The sequence below is a fragment of the Aristolochia californica genome, unplaced genomic scaffold (assembly GCF_029961685.1).
Source record: "Aristolochia californica isolate CCGP_79_NKW_82.1479 unplaced genomic scaffold, dmAriCali1.0.hap1 SCAF_5, whole genome shotgun sequence".
In the NCBI taxonomy this organism is placed as follows: domain Eukaryota; kingdom Viridiplantae; phylum Streptophyta; class Magnoliopsida; order Piperales; family Aristolochiaceae; genus Aristolochia; species Aristolochia californica.
Window position 1 is genome coordinate 44301411 of NW_027182214.1, and position 18009 is coordinate 44319419.

The following is an 18009-nucleotide window of genomic DNA, read 5'->3' on the forward strand; positions in this document are numbered from 1 at the left end:
TGGTCCTGCGCTTGACCTGCCGCTACTCCGGCGGAAGCCCAGCTAAGCTTTTCTATTTTCGATTGCATTGAATTGATTGAGCCCTGTGAAACAAGATTAAGCTTTAAATTACCACAAGAACTGGGTTGGGTTTTCTTTTCTTTTAACTCGTTGCGGTATTCGAGTTTGCATAACAGATTGGACTTTGACATACGTGTCAGAGGCCGATTCAGTCATTTTAGGAATTTGTGCCATTTCTGGTTGCTGCATTAACCGGGACAGGAGCATTCGTCCATCTTTTTCAGCTTTCAGGGCGCTGCAGATCGGAAAAACGATGGGTACTTCCTGTTTCAGCTGCGGAGGCTCTCTCAGAGAGTCGGTACTTAGAGCTCAGAGTCTCAGTCCAAGTGAAGCATTTCTGCCTCCTCATCACTCACTTTGATTGTTGTCTGATTACAAACATAATGCAGAGTTTTACGAAAATAATCCAGATTAATGCTTAATCAGAAGGTCAGAACTCGTCAATTTTTGTCAATCTCCGAGGAAAATGACCACCCCAACCCCAAATCACGACATGATCCACAACCCATCTCATAATCTCCTTTTCTTGTGAAACAAAGGCACAATGTAACAATCAAAAATCAAAATTGCCATCTTCTGTACACTGTAAAATGACAGTGATTTAAAAGAAACAAAGAACAATTAATTGAGAAAAAAATTTCAATTTTGTCACTTCTTCTACACACACACACGAATCTAGCTAACCAACCACAGGTCCCTGAGCCACCACATCAGGACCAGGCGGGATGGGGGCGAGCAACGGCGGCGGTGGGAACTCCGCCGGCGGATTCAACGGGACCGACGGAGGCGGTGGAGCGGACGATGGCATCGGAGGAGGAGGAGGGACCGAAGGAGACGACGGGGAGGTTGGGTCGGAAGGGAAGGGAGGGGGCGGCGGGGCGGAAGGAACCGAGGGGTTCGAAGGAGAAGAAGCGATCTCCGGTGCCGGAATAGGGTCGAGCATGAGAGGGCCGCAGCCGTCTTGGCATTTGTGAGACTTCTGAAAGCCGTGGCGGAAGACTCCGAGGCCCAGTACTAGACCCACCACGACCAGCACGGATACAATGACGATGAAGATCTTTGTAGCCTTACCGACGTAACACATTTTCGCCTTCTCACTTACGAAACCTCACCGCTCAGAGCAGCGGTCGACGGCGGCCGGAGCTGCGAAAGAATCTCTTTTTGCGTGCTTCAAGAAATAAGCAGGGGGCGTCACGTGAAGCCAGGGAGGAAGCCTAGTTGTTTTTACAGTGGAGTGGCAGAGGCTGTCTCATATTTGCCGCTTCGGTGGGTAAAATTTACGCTCGGAGACCAACCTCGCAACTACCAAGCTAACTGCAGGAGAGAGTGATCTTTCTTCCTAAAATAACCTTGCATGAAATGTAACAAAAAGATACTATTAATAAGATCGGGAAGATCATGGGTGGGTTACAAGAGGGGCAATTGCGTCAAGAGACAATAAATGGCAAGAGGGTAATTTAAGAGGAAAGAAAGAATTAGTTTTGTAAATTCTGTTGCCGTTAATGAATTGGGTTTCGAATCTGCGCTTCCTTTTTTTCTCGAGTTTTCTCCGCTTGAGATAGAGCTGCGGCTGCAGTAACCCCACGAAGGCAAAATGGATACCAATTCGCGATGGAAGTTCTTCTTCCTCTGGCGACTGAAGCTTTAGAACATGTCCCATCACCTACAATGAAGAAAGGACATCGTTCCCGGCCACGGTGGGTGCGGACAGTCCACCTAATTATGCCAGAACGGCAAAAACATGTCGCCACCGATCGCCTTTCGTTCAAGATTAACCCAGGCAGTTCAAGACAAAGTCGAAATAGTAACGGCGATTTTGCAGGGGCAAGAACATAACGACTTTGCGGTAATTTAAAGAATACATAATCGCATGGGTATTGAAACGAGTCCCGGTGTTATTTGTTGGAAGCACGAATCGCGGCAAGGAAAGCATCAATCCTTTTCCTTATCTCATCTGGATTAGCTCCAACCAGTCTATCTGCTTGAGCCCCTGCCCTCAGTAGCAGAAACGTGGGCATCGCCTTTACTTCCATCTTGGATGCGAACGCCTGTTCCCAAATCAAGTTCGCCAGTAATCAATCATCCGATATCTTCTATGATCTTGAAAATAAAGCCCTCTCTCTTTCTTCTTTTTTCTTTTTTTTTTCTTTGTGAAATTTTATGAGATATCATCATAAGAGCTATGACTAAAGATGGGTCATGGCATGATTGTGTTATTGCCGACAGTCTCCGAGACCAAGCTGAAAGCAATTTTCCAAGCAAAATACTGGATGGGGATGAACAAAAATAGAAAAGGAAATGATTGTTGAGGAAATTTCATTGAGGTGAATTATGGAACTCCAAATGAATCGAATTGCATTCCCTCTTCCGCTGCAGTCTGATGATCCCTAGGCTGGAATACTGACTCCTGCTTGCTTTTAAAGGTTATTCCTTTTCACCTCCTAAAATTTAGATGTTTCCACTGGAAAAATCAGTTTAGATTTCAGTGGTAAAGTTTATATTACCTTCAGATCATCAGCATGGACCAGCAGAAACAGAATATCCTGGTAATTCAACGCTAGTTCTTATAAAGAAATCCCACGACTCTGATGAATCTACTTTCACAACCCTGGACTTAACGACCTGCTCTTGGCCTTCCATGTCAATCATCTCCAACTCTTCTTCTTCCTGGATAACATGGTGACTTTTTCTGTTAACTATTATGCGCTTTGCAGAGAATCTGCCGATTCAATTTTTTTAGAGCAGATAAAATGACAATCTGTCACTGCTTTGAAATCGACTTCCAGTTTTAACAATGGGAGTTTATTTTCAGAAGGAATTGACTAGTCAATCTCTTGTTTTGCCTGAATTTTTAATTGCTCTCAATTATTGAACCTTCTGAAGGGGTTACCAGACTCTACGAGCATTCGAGAATCCATAAATTCTTCTTGACTGGATGGTTTTCATTAATTGAATACAATCTTAAACCCATTTTTGAACTTCTCTTAGAAAGAACAAAATGAAGATTTAATGGTGAAGCAGAGTTATTAGGCAAGTTTGAAGAACAGAGGCATAACCCAATAAGGGAACAAAACGAAACGTGTCATCCTTGAAGATTATTTGCCGAATTTTTATTTGTTCTCAATTATTGAACCTTCTGAAGGGCTTACCAGACTCTACGAGCATTCGAGAATCCATAAATTCTTCTTGACTGGATGGTTTTCATTAATTGAATACAATCTTAAAACCATTTTTGAACTTCTCTAACCAAGAACAAAATGAAGATTTAATGGTGAAGCAGAGTTATTAAGCAAGTTTGAAGAACAGAGGCATAACCCAATAAGGGAACAAAACAGAACGTGTCATCCTTGAAGATTATTTGCCGACACCATGTTTGGACAAATTGTCTGCTTCTGAAGTAGCCTAAGGTGAAACCCGTTTGTAGATTCTTCTCTTTCCGTCTGCACCTACTCAAATTCGATCCAACTAAGGAAGATTTTTGTTTACAGAGTAGATGAACAGAAAACTCGTAGCAACATTTAGTCCTGCAACTCCATTGAATCTGGATTAAGTGGAAAACTGTGTTTTTCTATAAGTTGGGTACCCGATCACAGATTTTCCTGAAGGTGAGACAAGCTTCAGACCATTTACTGATGGTACAGAGGTGACCCATTTAATCAAGATCTTTCAGAAATCTCAAACACTGAAAATAGTTGATTTTCTCGTACGATCCCTGCTGAATTTATAAAAAATGCAGCTCATAGAATCATCTTGCGGTATGACCTCTTGTCTATCGAGGGTAAAACTCGGTGATCGACATCTCATTTACAGAGTCGTTTACTGGTTGCCTGATAGAATTTTTATCTGAGTCGCCTATGCGAAAAACAGAATCATCAAGAGACCCATCTTCCTTCTCTGCATTCTGGGCCACGAAAAAAGCTGGTTTTGAAGGAGCCGGGATACCAACAGACCGACCATCAAGCATGAACACGACATCTGACATGAAGGGTCTTAAACTTGAATCATCTTGAACACACAGTAAGCCAATTTGGATACATCTGAGAGCCTCACTCGGATGATAATAATGCATGCTTGTATCGATCATCTCTGTCATGGTTCCCTTGTTCCAGTGATTCCATGCCTTCAGATCAGTAATGGAAGCTATTCAGAGATGATGAATCTGGAGACAGAATGAGAATGCATTGATTGAAGAAAACTTACATAGCTCAGAAGATTTGTTGAATCTTCAGATTCAGAGAAACTGGAATTCTTACGACCCATCACAATCTCAAGGACTAAAACTCCAAAACTGAATACATCCGATTTGGTGGAAAAGACGCCATTCTTAGCATATTCAGGCGCCATGTATCCGCTGCAATAGAATTAGTCAGAGAATGAATCATGCGATGCTCTGAAAAACTAAGGAAAAGGGTGGCTGTTTCGACATACTAAGTCCCAGCAATTCGACTTGTATTATTGTGTGTTGCTTCGCTGCCAAACAGCTTTGCCAGACCGAAATCTGAAATTTTCGGATTCATGTCTGTGTCCAGTAAAATGTTGCCGGCTTTCAGATCACGGTGGATAATCCTCAGTCGCGAATCTCGATGAAGGTAGAGAAGCCCTCGAGCGATTCCACAGATGATTCTGAACCTTCTCTCCCAATCTAGCTGGAGGCGTTTAGTATCATCTGCATCATTAAGCTGAAAATTGTAGTATTCAATGGCGAAGACTGAATAACTAAACTGAGAGCAAAATAAATCTAAAATAGGTTTTCCTCATTAATGAACTAACCAAAAAGGAATTTGTCGAGGCTGGAGTTGGGTACGTATTCATAGACTAGCATCTTCTCTTGCTCGTCCAGGCAACAACCCAGAAGTCTTACGAGGTTTACATGCTGAAGTTTCGCGAGCAAAATGACTTCATTTTTTAGCTCCTGAATTCCCTGCCCTGAGCTTCTGGAGAGCATTTTCACTGCTACTTCCTGACCATTGGATAGCTTTCCCTGTTGAAAAATAATACAGAGGTTCCTTTACGATTTGCGTGATTACCGGAGCAAGAACCTGGCATAGTGAGGAAGAAGATGATTTCTTACCTTATAAACAGGGCCAAACCCGCCTTGTCCAAGCTTGTTTTCATCAGAAAAGTTACCTGTGGCTGATCTAAGTGTGCCCAGATCATATAAAAGCACTTCTGCTTTTCGAATTTCTTCCCCATCGATGGCGTCTATGTAAAAATTACAACGACTCTTAGGCTCACGTAGCAAAGGTAATTAAAGAAGGAAATATGGTTCGATTAAAAGTCTCTGTTATAAAATATAAACTGAATCCAGAAGAGTGCAGTTATCAGTTTACCGGCTTTTATGCGCAAAGCCTGCTTTCTCTTCAAAATCCAAATGAAAATGCCGGCGACGAGTACCAATATGACGCCAATAATAGCAGCAATGATAGGCACTATCTTCGATGATAAATTATTTCCTGCATTAGGAAAGCAAAATCCGTGAGTCTACTGCAATTTTTTACCGGGCCCAAATTTCCAAAAGCTCAGCCGGCGAGAACTATCAATCAATCTCTACATACATGGTTCCGGTATTTTGGTAAATGTCCCAAAATAAAATAAGCAGGCCATTATAATCTTTATCTCCTGCACCAAAGCAGAACCTAGAGGGTGATCGAAGTCTGCTCCCGGATTAGCGAAAACAATTCACAACAGCTATGATCATGTCTTCAGATTCCAAACGATGATATTTATATAATCAGAAGAATTACTCTTACCTTTTCTTCGGCTGTTATTTGCAGGCGGCAAAGTCCTCTGCGAGATTTGATAAAAGGGATGTATCTCATACCTTAAATTACAGCTCAAGCCCAGAACCTGTGCTCCTTGACTTCCATTACAGCAGTCGGGAATCTGAGTGACAAAATTTTGCAAACACCTCAGACAATCGCTGTTCACCATGTCCTGGGTGCATTGGACCAGCCCATAGATTTTCAAGGTGTCCGAGTAGCTCGTCATCCCCGTCGCAAACAGGGATGGCTGGGTCGCAGCCACGCCCGAAAGATTGTACAGCAGATCACTCACCTTCTTCCCAAAGGGCACCGGGTCGGCGGACACGTTCTGGGGGTTGCGAAACGAGAGTTTCTCCATGTTGAGCTGCGAGAAGAATCGCCAGTCGGCGTAGTGCAGCAGACACTCGTCGTACCTGAGAGCAGCTTCCCTTTGGTTAGCACAAATCCTCGTAATCTCCGTGCTGGTTCTGTTAATGCACGACCTGCAGACGTCCGCAGACACATCTCCGCTGCACTGGACGAGGCCGAATACACGATCGAAGCCTGAACCAGCTGTCCCCTGGTAGAACCCCGTGTTCGAACCTCTTGCGGGTAAGGGAGAGAGGAGTTGCCGAAGATTTGTCTGATAATTGCTTCCGTTAGTATAATTAACCCGAGTGTCACAGAACTGCAAGACGGGACGCGATCGGACGAGCATAGAATCAAGAAACAACCATGTTAATAACACTGAGATCATCACAGCAAGACGGATGGAGGGTTCCAGTCTGATGAAAAGCATCGTTGCAGGGATGATGATGAAGAAGAAGAAGAAGAAAGAAGACTTGGAAAGCTGATGTAGGGGAGAAAACAGAAAACAAGGGTGGAGGCAGGACCAGGAAAGACAGTCTGCTCTGGTATTTATTGTCTTACTTAGTCTTCACGCGTTGATTTGTCAATCACGACAAGACACGAAGGATGTCTACTTCTTATTTCTTGACTTTTGTTATTTTTATTAATCATTGGTGGATCCGACGGATAGGATCTACTCTGACTAAATCACACTAACCTATTTATCTGATCCACGACCATTTCCTGCTTAGGTCACATAGAATTTAGATAGATGTATCAAAGTTACAAAAGTGAAGCCAATTTTTCATATGCAGTCTCAGATGAAGTAATGGAAGATAGATGCCAATAGTACAAAAAAGCATACTTCAGAAAAGTTTCAGAGATTGCATAGCAGCAGCAACAGCAATGAGAAAGAATGAAAGATTGAAAAGGTTTCAGAATAGCCGAGGTCTCATAGTTCAAGATCACAAAAGCTTGTGCTGATGAAGAATGAAACTTTAACACACAAGAAAAAGTAGAACATCTGATTGTAACATCATTTCAGAAGTGATCTTGCCAAATGGTCACGAGCTGTGGCCAGTGCTTGAGTTATTGTCTGCAAAAAGCAGTACTAGCCAGTTAAGTATCAGTTGGAAAATGCTTCAAACTGGACATTTTATGTTGAAAAACTTCAGAGATAACCAGTTCGTCAAGAGGGAAAGTAAAGATACCTGCTCGGACAAGGTAGCAGAGCCATCTGTACCCTGACTAACAACTTTTCCTGCAATAACATCTGCTTCCGTTTCAAGAACTATCCTGCACAATAAACACGAAAGATAAATCTAATTTCCAATATATGTAATTTTATTGATTCAAATAATCCATGCATCTTCAAATCAGTACTAGTCTACAGCTAGGCAAAAGAGTCTTCCAGTTTTTCAGAAAGCAAATTAGCAGTGGTTGCTGCACAATATTTCACGGTTGATCAATTATGACATAATCGATACTTCAGTAAATGATAATCTAATTCTAGCAAAAAAGAAGAAGAAAAAAAAGATCCTATATACTTCGGTTTATCCTATGAGTTGATATAAAGGTGGAGTAAAACAAAGGAAAGCCTAATGAACTGATCATCCAATAAACATCAAAGTTACTGATTAAAAAAATCTTCCATTGGAGCATCACTAGATCCTCAAACATCCTTACAGCAATAATATTAAATATGTGGACAGAAAGAAACAAAAAAAAACTTTCCAGCATAAAAGTAGCTCCATAGCGTAAGCCATTGAATCAACCATTCACTCCACTCTATTAAGGGCCCCCACAGTCAAACATAAGCCGCCCATTCCTAGCTCTCTTATAAGAAAACATTGGTGAACTATCAGCTGGCAGTTTCCTCCCCTTGGATAGCTCAACTTGAACTTAACAGCTCACCCTAGGGTAAACCCAGACCAGTATGGATTGGATACAGTATTAAATATAAAACAGATCCATTCTACTTCTGTTTTCAGAGTCTTTGGGTCATTGGGACTCAACCAAAACTGAAACGGATCCATTCTACTTCTATTTTCAGAGTCTTTGGGCCATTGTGACTCAACCAAAGCTGAAGCAGATCCATTCTACTTCTGTTTTCAGAGCCTTTGGGTCATCATGACTCAACTAAAGCAAAAGCTAAAGCTCAAGACTCCTCAAGGGATTGAGATTACTCTCTCAAAGATTTTCTGGAGAAGTGATCCTAGAAGGGGATTCAACCAATGTCATCTCTTGGTTATCAAGAAAAGCAGTGCCTCATTGGAGGCTAGCATACATCTTCTATGAAATCTTCAACCGCTGTGCACTCGAAACTGCTCAATTCAGCCACAATCCTTGAGAATCTATCAATCTTGCTGATCATCTGGCTAAAGTAGGAAATTTCCAGTGAGCATAATGTCCTCAGAAACTCCCTACCATCCCTAACCCTTTAAATCATTTATTTTGTCCATCAAGCTTATCACTGTTTTCAAGGAAAAAAACGTTTTAGAAATATCAGCCTTTCAAACTGCTAACAGCATTCATCGTTAGTCCACAAAAAAGAAAAAAGTCATCCAACACAATGATTTATGAACAGTAATTTCCATATGCTGAATGGAGAACCACTGGAGGACAGGACCATGACCATTGCACCTAAATGCATTCACCTTCAGCTAATATGCAAAATAGTAAACAGCAGGGGACACAAACTCTTTTAGAGTATTAATCTGATCATAATTATATTTGCTTTTTCACTAAAATGGTAATTTTATTAGTTTGTTGCGTTCATGTACTAAAAAGAATGCATAGCAGATGGTCTTTGCTACAAAATGGTGAAATGCAGCTAAAAGGAAAAAGTAAATGAATTAATTGATACTTTTAAATATCGAATAAAACAATAAGTAAATGTGAAATTTTTTATAGCAACAGAAAATCCAGTATTAAGAGTAAGCAGGAACAGGCAACCTACTTACCCTCCATCAACAATCTCATCAAAGCAAAGTAAAATGAGATCCAGGTTTTCAAGTGCAGACAACTTGTCCATGTTGTTCCTGGAGAATAGACTTTCAAATGATGAGTATTACTTAGAAAATTAAAACAAGTGCCTCAATAACCCATGCCACAGGAAACCATGAACAAACCTGAGAAGAAGGCCAACTGCATCAAAGAAAACATGAAGAACTGTTGCTAATATTAGTTCATTTTCATCATTCCCTCCCGTTACAAAGAAATGCAAGTCCTGAATGAACTTGTAAACAACAATGTAATTGTCGAACATAGTAACCTCGGCTGTACAATGATCACAGGTGATGTATTATTAGCAAACCATTACCACATGATAGTTTTTTTTTTTTTTAAAAAAAAAAAGGTATACTGAGTGCACTTAAATGAAAATAGTATTTCAATTAAACAGATAATTTTTAGAGGTAAGAAGAGAAAAAGAATTATACTTGGCTACTTTAACAACCACGTACCACAGCTGAATTCAGACATCTGATCGTGTATGTGACAGAAGCATTGCACTCAAAGCAACTCAAACGAATATTAAAAGAAAACCACAGTAATAACATTAGAGATGGGTTTATCTCCATGAATAGTTCAGTGGCCTGAAACAGAGGTAAAAATGCACATGAATTTTTAAGAGTTGGCTTCATCACCTTCAGTCCGAGCATTTGTCTTTTCTGTTTTTGTAAAGACAGATTTCTCAAAAGCTAACTTTGTGCTAAGTGTGGGCCAATCATCAGAATAGTACTTAACAGCAACACGCTTCCCTTCAGAGTCCAGAAGAAGAATGTTTTTAATCAAAGGGCAAGTATCCTGCAATAGGAAACAAGACATAAATTCCTATGAAATAGAAATAGAAATAGAAAAAGAAATAGATGGAAGTAGTTAGTCCTATGACAAGCATTTGCATTCAACCATTTCTGGCTGACCTCTGAACAAGTGTCTGCACTTGTTCCCTAAATCTCCTTATTCTCTGACCCTAAAGAATCGTGAATAAGGCTCTTTAGGCAGGGTACATATCTAGTAGCTAGACACAGTCTTTTGTCAATGAAGTATTAGAGACTTTATTGAGCGAATTATCCTCCTTGTGCAACTGTTTCCTTTACATAGAACATACAGGCATGTAATCCAGATATAATAGCTTGATGTAGTCAAATCTTCATCTCTATATGCAGGAAAAAAAGAGAGGAAAATATAGAATAATTGAATGAGGTTAAATGTCTATTTGTTTGTACCACAATTTTACTGGATTCTTGCTCCATGCAGAGTATTTAGAACTTAAAAAAAATATTTCACCTTTCACGTTCAGCAATAGCTAAAACAATATAGACCAGACTCAAGCTCTTTTTCCTCTTTTAGACTGACGACATTATAAATTTTTTATTATGGTATTATAATGAGGACATAGTGGATCTTGGTTTACAAAATTGCATCACCCCTGCTCATGATCCACCAGGTTTTAAAGTGCTTTCATGGTGATCTCGATAAACTATGATTCTAAAAATTATGCGACTATAGTGGAAGAGAAGCAAACCATATACCGAACAATATTAAGATATAAAAGTCTTAGAAATTGAAAATTACCATTTTATGGCGTTAAGGAAACAGGCAGATTCAACTGCAACCAGCCAACCGAGAGTTTTAGGAAAATCAACCTACACAAACAGTTACATTCAGCAGTCAGATAAACATCGTAAAGTAACAAAGAAAAATAACAAGCAGTAGGCCGCGTAGAAATTCACCCCAGAGCCACAGATCAGATCAATAATGAATATGATGAAATAGAAAACCTATGTAGACAACAAATGAATATCAATAATTGATGAAAAGTTGGAGACGAACGGGTAAGAACTCCGACCTCAGAATGCGCGGCACTCCAATCTGGAAGAAGAAGAACAGGGCAGAGGTGAGAAGCAGCAGCAATGACGGAAATGGCGGGCTGGAGATCAGAGATCGAGCGAGAATGCTTCTTCTGACGGTTTTGAGAGTCGTGAAAGACTAGAGGCTAAAATCCGCAAATAGGTCCCGCTAACGGTAAAACCCGAAACGCGGTCCGTTCCTCAGGGGGTCATTCATCAAGCCCAAACGGGTACGTTGCTTCGGTCATTTCATTGTCGGCCAACTCTAATTGGCTTATGCCTTCTCCATCTTTAACATATTATATAAATATTTTAATAGCAGGGTTTAACCGAGTTCAAGAATGAGGTAGTTTTGATGGCAAAAGTGTGTTCAATTCATCCAGTTCATCCTCTACAACTGCATCGAGAAAGAATAGAAATTGTTTGGCGAACACAAAGCCTAGATGTCTCTCTCTTTGGTTGCCACTCTCTCTCTCTCTTAGCTTAACAAGTGTGTTCCAGTACCCTTTACAGAACAATATATCTAATCCCCATTGTTTTGATCCCCTCCATGTTAGATCCAACAAAACGTTGTAAACTGGATTGGAGAAGACGATTAGACATCGTGAAGGGAATGTCTTTTGTATATTCACGAAGAATCCCGACTCTAAATCATCCACAGAGATACGAAAGCTAGCAATGTCTTGTTGGATCATGAGAAGAACCCGAAGATATCAGATTTGGACAAGGCCAAAAATTTTTAAGGAACTCAGAACCAAGCTAATACTAACACAGTTGTTGGGGACATAGGAAGTGTAGCATTCCTTTTACTGCTGCTCGGTTGTTTTCTCTTTGAAGAAAAGAGGAGCGGCCTCTGTTCTATCGAACGAAACCAGTCGTACCCAGAAAGGAAAAAGATCGAAGTTAGTGCTTAAGCGACTGCATCCATCACCGATGCTTCAATCCACTCATCCCTCCTATCCTGACTTGTGTTAATCATTCAATGTGGAAGGACAATTCTCAGTGAAATCGGAGTACGCCATGGAAGGACAATTCTCAGTGACATCGGATGTCTTCAGCGTCGGTGTCTTCTATTTAGACAATAGTGACCAGAAAACGAAATTTAACCTTTAAAATATGCAATTAAATTATTTATTCGCATAGAATTAATTTTTTTAATCTCGGGTAATCGGGTATGGATAACACTTAAACGGTAATGGATATCCCGCCTAGCGCAGTCCATTTATGTGTGGCTGTTGACGAAGATGGGGAGCACCCGAAAACTACCTTGCTTCTCTTCTGCATTCTGCTCTGTTCCTAATCAAATGGCTTCCGGCGTCCTCAAATGCCCAATACTCCCAACGCTCAAAACCCCGAATCCTTCTTGTCCTACTTCTCATTCCACCCACCATTTCTCGTCTCTCTTAAAACAGTCAAAGCTCCATACCCATCTTTCCCTTTCCCCTCGAAAGCCTTCACGCCAGTTGGGAATTTATTGTCTGCCACAGACAGAGCAGCTCCCCTACTCCCCGCCTGCTACGAGAGAGGAAGCGATTCTTCAAGCCAAAACATGCCTCTCCGGCTCCTTATCCAAACCCCTCAACAACCCACGACTTGCCGGCAAGCTCAAGAAAGTGAAACAGCCGAGGTTCAGGGTCGAGATTCCGGTCGTCGACGACTCGCCGGAATCTCTCACTCGGCTCGCTTTCGACGTTTTGGCAGACTTGCCCATTAAGAGAAAAGGGTCACCGGCCAAGATTCTGATCTTGTGGCCAAATGCTACCTTAACAGAACAAGCGACGAAGGTCAATGAATCTGATCGGTTAATCAACACGGTCGAGAATTCCGATCTCTCCGTTATGGAGGAGGAAGCGGATTCCGTAAGCCCTTTAGGTTCCGCCGATGTCTTAGTGTTCTTTACACCTGATCAGTCTCAGCTGGAAACGATTAGGGCGATCGTCGAGGCAGTCTATCCGAAACCGGTGGTGGTTTTCAACCCCAGATGGAGCTACGAGGAGGAGAGTGAATTTGGGAAATTGGGTGGCTTCGCCGGGTCCTTCGATGTGGTTTACTCGTTCATGGGTTTGGAGGTGAGAGGCATTCTGAGCAGAAGAAAAGGAATGGTACTGAAGAACGGAGGAGCGGAGAGCGGCGAAGGATGGATCGTTTTGGTGGAGGAGAACGGTGAATTGAAGGTGATAACAAGATTTAAGAAGAGGCCTACTACAGGGGAGGTGGAGAACGTTCTGTATAATGTGATGGCTGTCAATTCCCCTGTGACGAAGTCTGTCAAGTTTGTGAGGGATTTGCTATCAAACATAACGAGAAAAAAAAAAACTTCTGTTTAGAATTGTGATTATGAACTCTTATATATCTCGAATTTAACAGTGGATCTCTTTTTATTCAAAGATGGGAAAGATGGGCAAATAGATGAAATGAATAAAGAGTATTTGTTACCCGTTTTGATTGTTTGAAATATTTTTCATTCTTTTTTATTCAGAACAAATAAAGGGTGTTTCGATACCTATTTATTTATGCAATTACTAGCATAAATTTGCTACAATAGGTTAACCCTCTCGGCGTGTTGCTTTGGTTTGTTGTTTTATATATATATGGGTATTTTTAAGTTTAGTGAGACTTTTTTTATTGGTACACTTGGGTTTTTATTATCGTCTTGGAAGTGACGGAAATCCTTTGAGGTTGGTTATGATTTATGTTTTATAACCCATTTTTTTACTTTTTGAGAGTTTGTGTGCGGTTTCGTACTTATCTTTGGGACACCTTGATGGAAAAGATCATTACTACAACTATTTTATTTGTTTAAAGTTAGAATCATTGCCATTATCACCCAGCTTGAAGGAGAGTGTTGGAAGACATGAATAAATTAGAGTGTCATTGATATAATTATCTTATAATTTTTGTCTCTTATTCATTCTTACTAGGGTGAAGGGTATATTTATAATATTTATACTTTTGACATCTATAAATAAAGCTTAAGGGGGAGGGTTAGGACATAAATCCATAGCCTGATTCTTCCACTTTTTTTCTCCTCACAGTGTGCTCTCTTGTCTCCCTCTCTCTCTTGGAGTCTCCTTCTCTCTTTTCCCTTCTTTCTTCTTCTCTTCTCTTCTTCTTCTTCTTGTTTCTTCTCTCCTTCATCAAGATGATAACATATGGAATCCTGAAAACCAACACCAACAATATGTGGGGAGAAGCTTTACTTTCAGTGTATAAAACACTCAATCATATTCCTTACAAGGACACTCAGAAAACACCATATGAGTTATGGTGAGGTAAAAGGCCTAGTCTTAAATATTTTAAAGCATTGGGTGGTCTTGCTAAAGTTAAAATAAACTTTAACAAGACGAAGCTAAGTCTTAAGACTTATGACACCGCTTTCATAGGATATACAAAAAACAACAATGCATATCGATTTTTAGTAGTACATTCAGATTTACCTAAAATTTTGGTAAATACTATTAAAGAGTCCAATGATACTGTATTTTTTGAAAATGTGTTTCCTATGAAAGAAAAGAGAAAATTATAAGTACGACAAACTTCTAAATACCGTGATGAGGATGCTGAATCAATACCACAACTGAACTTAGGCAGAATAAGAGACCTAGGAGAGAAAAGAATCTAGAAAATGATCCATTGACTTTTACCGAAACAATGAAATCTAGTGAAGCATCCATGTGGGAGGAAGTAGTTAAAAGTAAAATGGATTCAATTCTTTCACACCATACATGGCAATTAACAGACTTGCCTCCAAGATCTAGACCAATTGGATGCAAATGGATCTTCAAAAGGAAACTTAATCCCGATGGGTCCATAGAAAAATACAAAGCTAGATTAGTTGATAAAGGTTTAAGTTAGAGAGAAGGGATTGATTTTTGTGTTACTTATTCACCAGTCACTAGGATAACTACAATTCGAGTGTTTATTGCACTGGCTACATCATATAACCTCAAAATACATTAGTTGAACCTTAAAATAGTTTTTTCTTAATGGCAAATCAGAGAAAGTAATTTATATGAAACAACCATAGGGTTTTGTAGTTCTTGGTCATGAGAATAAGGTGTATAAACTAGTCAAATCTCAATATGGTCTAAAGCAAGCTCTTAGGTTGTGGCATGAAAATTTTGATAGGGTAATCCTATCATATGGTTTCAAAATATGTGATTTTAATAAATTTGTATATTTTTAAAATATACAATAGGCCTTTCATTATCTTATGGCTTTATGTTGATGACATCTTGATAAATGAACATGAAAATATCAAAACATTAGATGTAAAGAAATACCTTAATGATAATTTTGATATGAAAGACCTAGGGTTAGTGAATGTGATATTAGGAATTAGAATAATTTAAAATATTTTTTTTTTGCTTTGAGTCAATCTCATTATGCGGGAAAAGTTTTGAAACGGTTCAGATATGAGAATTGTAAACCAATTAGCATACCATATAATTCTAGCATAAAATTAAAGAATAATGGTGGGGATAGTGTTTCAGTGTTAGAAGATAGGCCCAAACCCACACAAGTATGGAGAAGGCCCACAGGCCCAAGAGGGGTGGCATGATTGTCAATAAGGTGCCATCTCATAAAAATGGCACACCAGTGTAATTAGTCATTATGGACATGTCTACTTATGTCTTTTCTCATGTAAAGATTGTAGCCCTAAGGGCATTGTAGGTATTGGAAATTCCTCTCAAAAACTATAAATAAATGTCATTGGCTTAGGGTAGAGCATCAAGTCTTTCTCCCCTTGTCCAAATTTGTCCAAGCTCTCTTTGTCTAAAGGCTCTCTCCCTTCCCTCTTTCTTCCTTCTTTACCCGAGTTATGTCTCTTCTTCTCTTCTTCTCTCCCTTTCTTACTTTGCTTGAGGTTCGAATCATGTGGTCCTAAATTCAACATGAATTGAGGTACTCTCAAATTATTGAAAGTCTTATGTATTTATCAAACTATACTCGACCAGATATTTCTTACCTGCTAGGAAGACTGAGTAGGTATACTAGTAACCCCAATAAAACTCATTGGGATGCTCTTGAAAGACTTCTTAAATATAGGTACTATTTATTACGAAGTACATTATTCTGGCTTTCCTAATGTACTAGAAGTGTATAGTGATGCTAACTGGATTTTATTTCGATAACACTAAAGCCACTAGTGGTTTTGTATTTACACTATGTGGGAAATTGGGTGGCTTCGCCGGGTCCTTCGATGTGGTTTACTCGTTCATGGGTTTAGAGGTGAGAGGCATTCTGAGCAGAAGAAAAGGAATGGTACTGAAGAACGGAGGAGCGGAGAGCGGAGAAGGATGGATCATTTTGGTGGAGGAGAACGGTGAATTGAAGGTAATAACAAGATTTAAGAAGAGGCCTACTACATGGGAGGTGGAGAACGTTCTATATAATGTGATGGCTGTCAATTCCCCTGTGACGAAGTCTGTCAAGTTTGTGAGGGATTTGCTATCGAACATAACGAGAAAAAAAAAAACTTCTGTTTAGGATTGTGATTATGAACTCTTATATATCTCGAATTTAACAGTGGATCTCTTTTTATTCAAAGATGGGGAAGATGGGCAAATGGATGAAATGAATAAAGAGTATTCGAGGATGGGAAAGATGGGCAAATGGGAAAGAGTTTTGATTGTTTGAAATATTTTTCATTATTTTTTATTCAAAACAAATAAAGGGTGTTTCGATACCTATTTATTTATGCAATTACTAGCATAAATTTGCTACAATAGGTAATAGGCTAACCCTCTCGTGTGTTGCTTTGGTTTGTTGTTTTTTATATATATGGGTGTTTTTAAGTTTAGTGAGACTTTTTTATTGGTACACTTGGGTTTTTATCATCGTCTTGTAAGTGACGGACATTACTCATTTTAGTGATTATTATTATTATCACTATTTTTGTTTGAAATCCTTGAGGTTAGTTTTGATTTATGTTTTATAACCCATTTTTTTACTTTTTGAGAGTTTGTGTGTGGTTTCGTACTTATCTTTGGGACACCTTGATGGAAGAGATCATTACTACAACTATTTTCCTATTGGAACAAATATCCAAGTTGACGTTGGATACCTTTTTTTTTATCAAAATGGTTGAAAAGAGCTGTATTAGTGAGAGGGACGTGGCTTGGGCTGGAAAATGAAAAGATGTGAGGGGCACTTCTTATGGTAACACAACATTCTAAAGTCACACACATTAGAGACCCATGACAAATATCATGCACGCACAACCCAAGCGCATGGGGCCTAGGTTGGCCCTTGTGCAGGCCTATGCATCTGACTTGTTGATGGGTTCAAAATTCAAAATTTGAAATTGGGAGCCTATCTAGATTGATTTGGATAGGATTTTTGAGAGATTTTAAGTATACGGGATAATGTCTTATTTGATATTTTCTTTGGTGGCAATTTTTCATTAGTTAAAATTTGAATGAGGGATAAATCGATAAATGGGTTTATCCCTCTTGACCTACAAATAGGGCATTGTAAACCTTATTGTAAAGGTGTATGGAGGGATAATCATCTAAGTAAAGTCATTCAAATCTTTTATTACTATAATTTTTTTTATTTTTTAATGAAAGAATAAGGTGTCATAGTCATATAATTTTACACTATGTAATTATGCCCATCATAAAATAAGGATTTAGTTATTGTTCAATTAAGCCATAATTAAGTGAAGTTTGAGGTATTAATGGTTTTTTTACTTAAATGACTGAATAAATGGATTAGTGGTCAATTTACTCACCCCCGTGACACATCTTTACCAATGGTTGTTTATTTCTCTCTTTTCTCTCTCTTCTTTCTTTTTTTCCTATCTTTTTGTCCACTCTAAATTGATTGGTGGTAATGGTTTATATTGTGTAAAAAGCCCTAAGGCTTCGTTTGGAACACAAAAAATCGAGAGAAAAGAAAAGAAAAGGAAAGAAGTTTCTTTTCTCGTATTTGGATACCTATAATTTATCTTGTTTAGATAAACACTGAAAAATAGAAAATAAAATAAAATTAGTAATATTTTT

The 18009-nt window shown here is 39.3% G+C and overlaps 3 protein-coding genes across 5 annotated transcripts; 1 reads left to right on the top strand and 2 right to left on the bottom strand.

Moving 5' to 3' along the window:
- Nucleotides 1–3343: 3343 nt before the first annotated feature.
- Nucleotides 3344–6834, bottom strand: LOC137966729 (cysteine-rich receptor-like protein kinase 10). Of its 2 annotated transcripts, XM_068813424.1 has the most exons (8): nucleotides 6115–6833; nucleotides 5811–5994; nucleotides 5391–5513; nucleotides 5132–5262; nucleotides 4831–5041; nucleotides 4489–4726; nucleotides 4261–4411; nucleotides 3344–4180 (listed from the first exon to the last, which is right to left on the bottom strand). In XM_068813424.1, exons 1-8 carry the CDS (start codon nucleotides 6598–6600, stop codon nucleotides 3830–3832), a joined length of 1875 nt encoding a protein of 624 aa, XP_068669525.1. In that variant the 5' UTR covers nucleotides 6601–6833; the 3' UTR covers nucleotides 3344–3829. The 2 variants fall into 2 exon arrangements, with proteins under 2 accessions (XP_068669525.1, XP_068669524.1); XM_068813423.1 differs by having other exon boundaries at nucleotides 5811–6834.
- Nucleotides 6835–6988: 154 nt separating this feature from the next.
- Nucleotides 6989–11220, bottom strand: LOC137966733 (coatomer subunit zeta-2-like). Of its 2 annotated transcripts, XM_068813431.1 has the most exons (7): nucleotides 11002–11220; nucleotides 10728–10798; nucleotides 9797–9956; nucleotides 9281–9428; nucleotides 9113–9190; nucleotides 7361–7445; nucleotides 6992–7245 (listed from the first exon to the last, which is right to left on the bottom strand). In XM_068813431.1, exons 2-7 carry the CDS (start codon nucleotides 10728–10730, stop codon nucleotides 7186–7188), a joined length of 534 nt encoding a protein of 177 aa, XP_068669532.1. In that variant the 5' UTR covers nucleotides 10731–10798; nucleotides 11002–11220; the 3' UTR covers nucleotides 6992–7185. The 2 variants fall into 2 exon arrangements, with proteins under 2 accessions (XP_068669531.1, XP_068669532.1); XM_068813430.1 differs by lacking the exons at nucleotides 10728–10798; nucleotides 11002–11220 and having other exon boundaries at nucleotides 6989–7245; nucleotides 9797–9977.
- Nucleotides 11221–12235: 1015 nt separating this feature from the next.
- LOC137966541 (uncharacterized) lies at nucleotides 12236–13408 on the top strand. Its single transcript, XM_068813203.1, has one exon. The coding sequence runs from the start codon at nucleotides 12247–12249 to the stop codon at nucleotides 13327–13329; it is 1083 nt and encodes a 360-aa protein (XP_068669304.1). The 5' UTR covers nucleotides 12236–12246; the 3' UTR covers nucleotides 13330–13408.
- Nucleotides 13409–18009: the final 4601 nt, after the last annotated feature.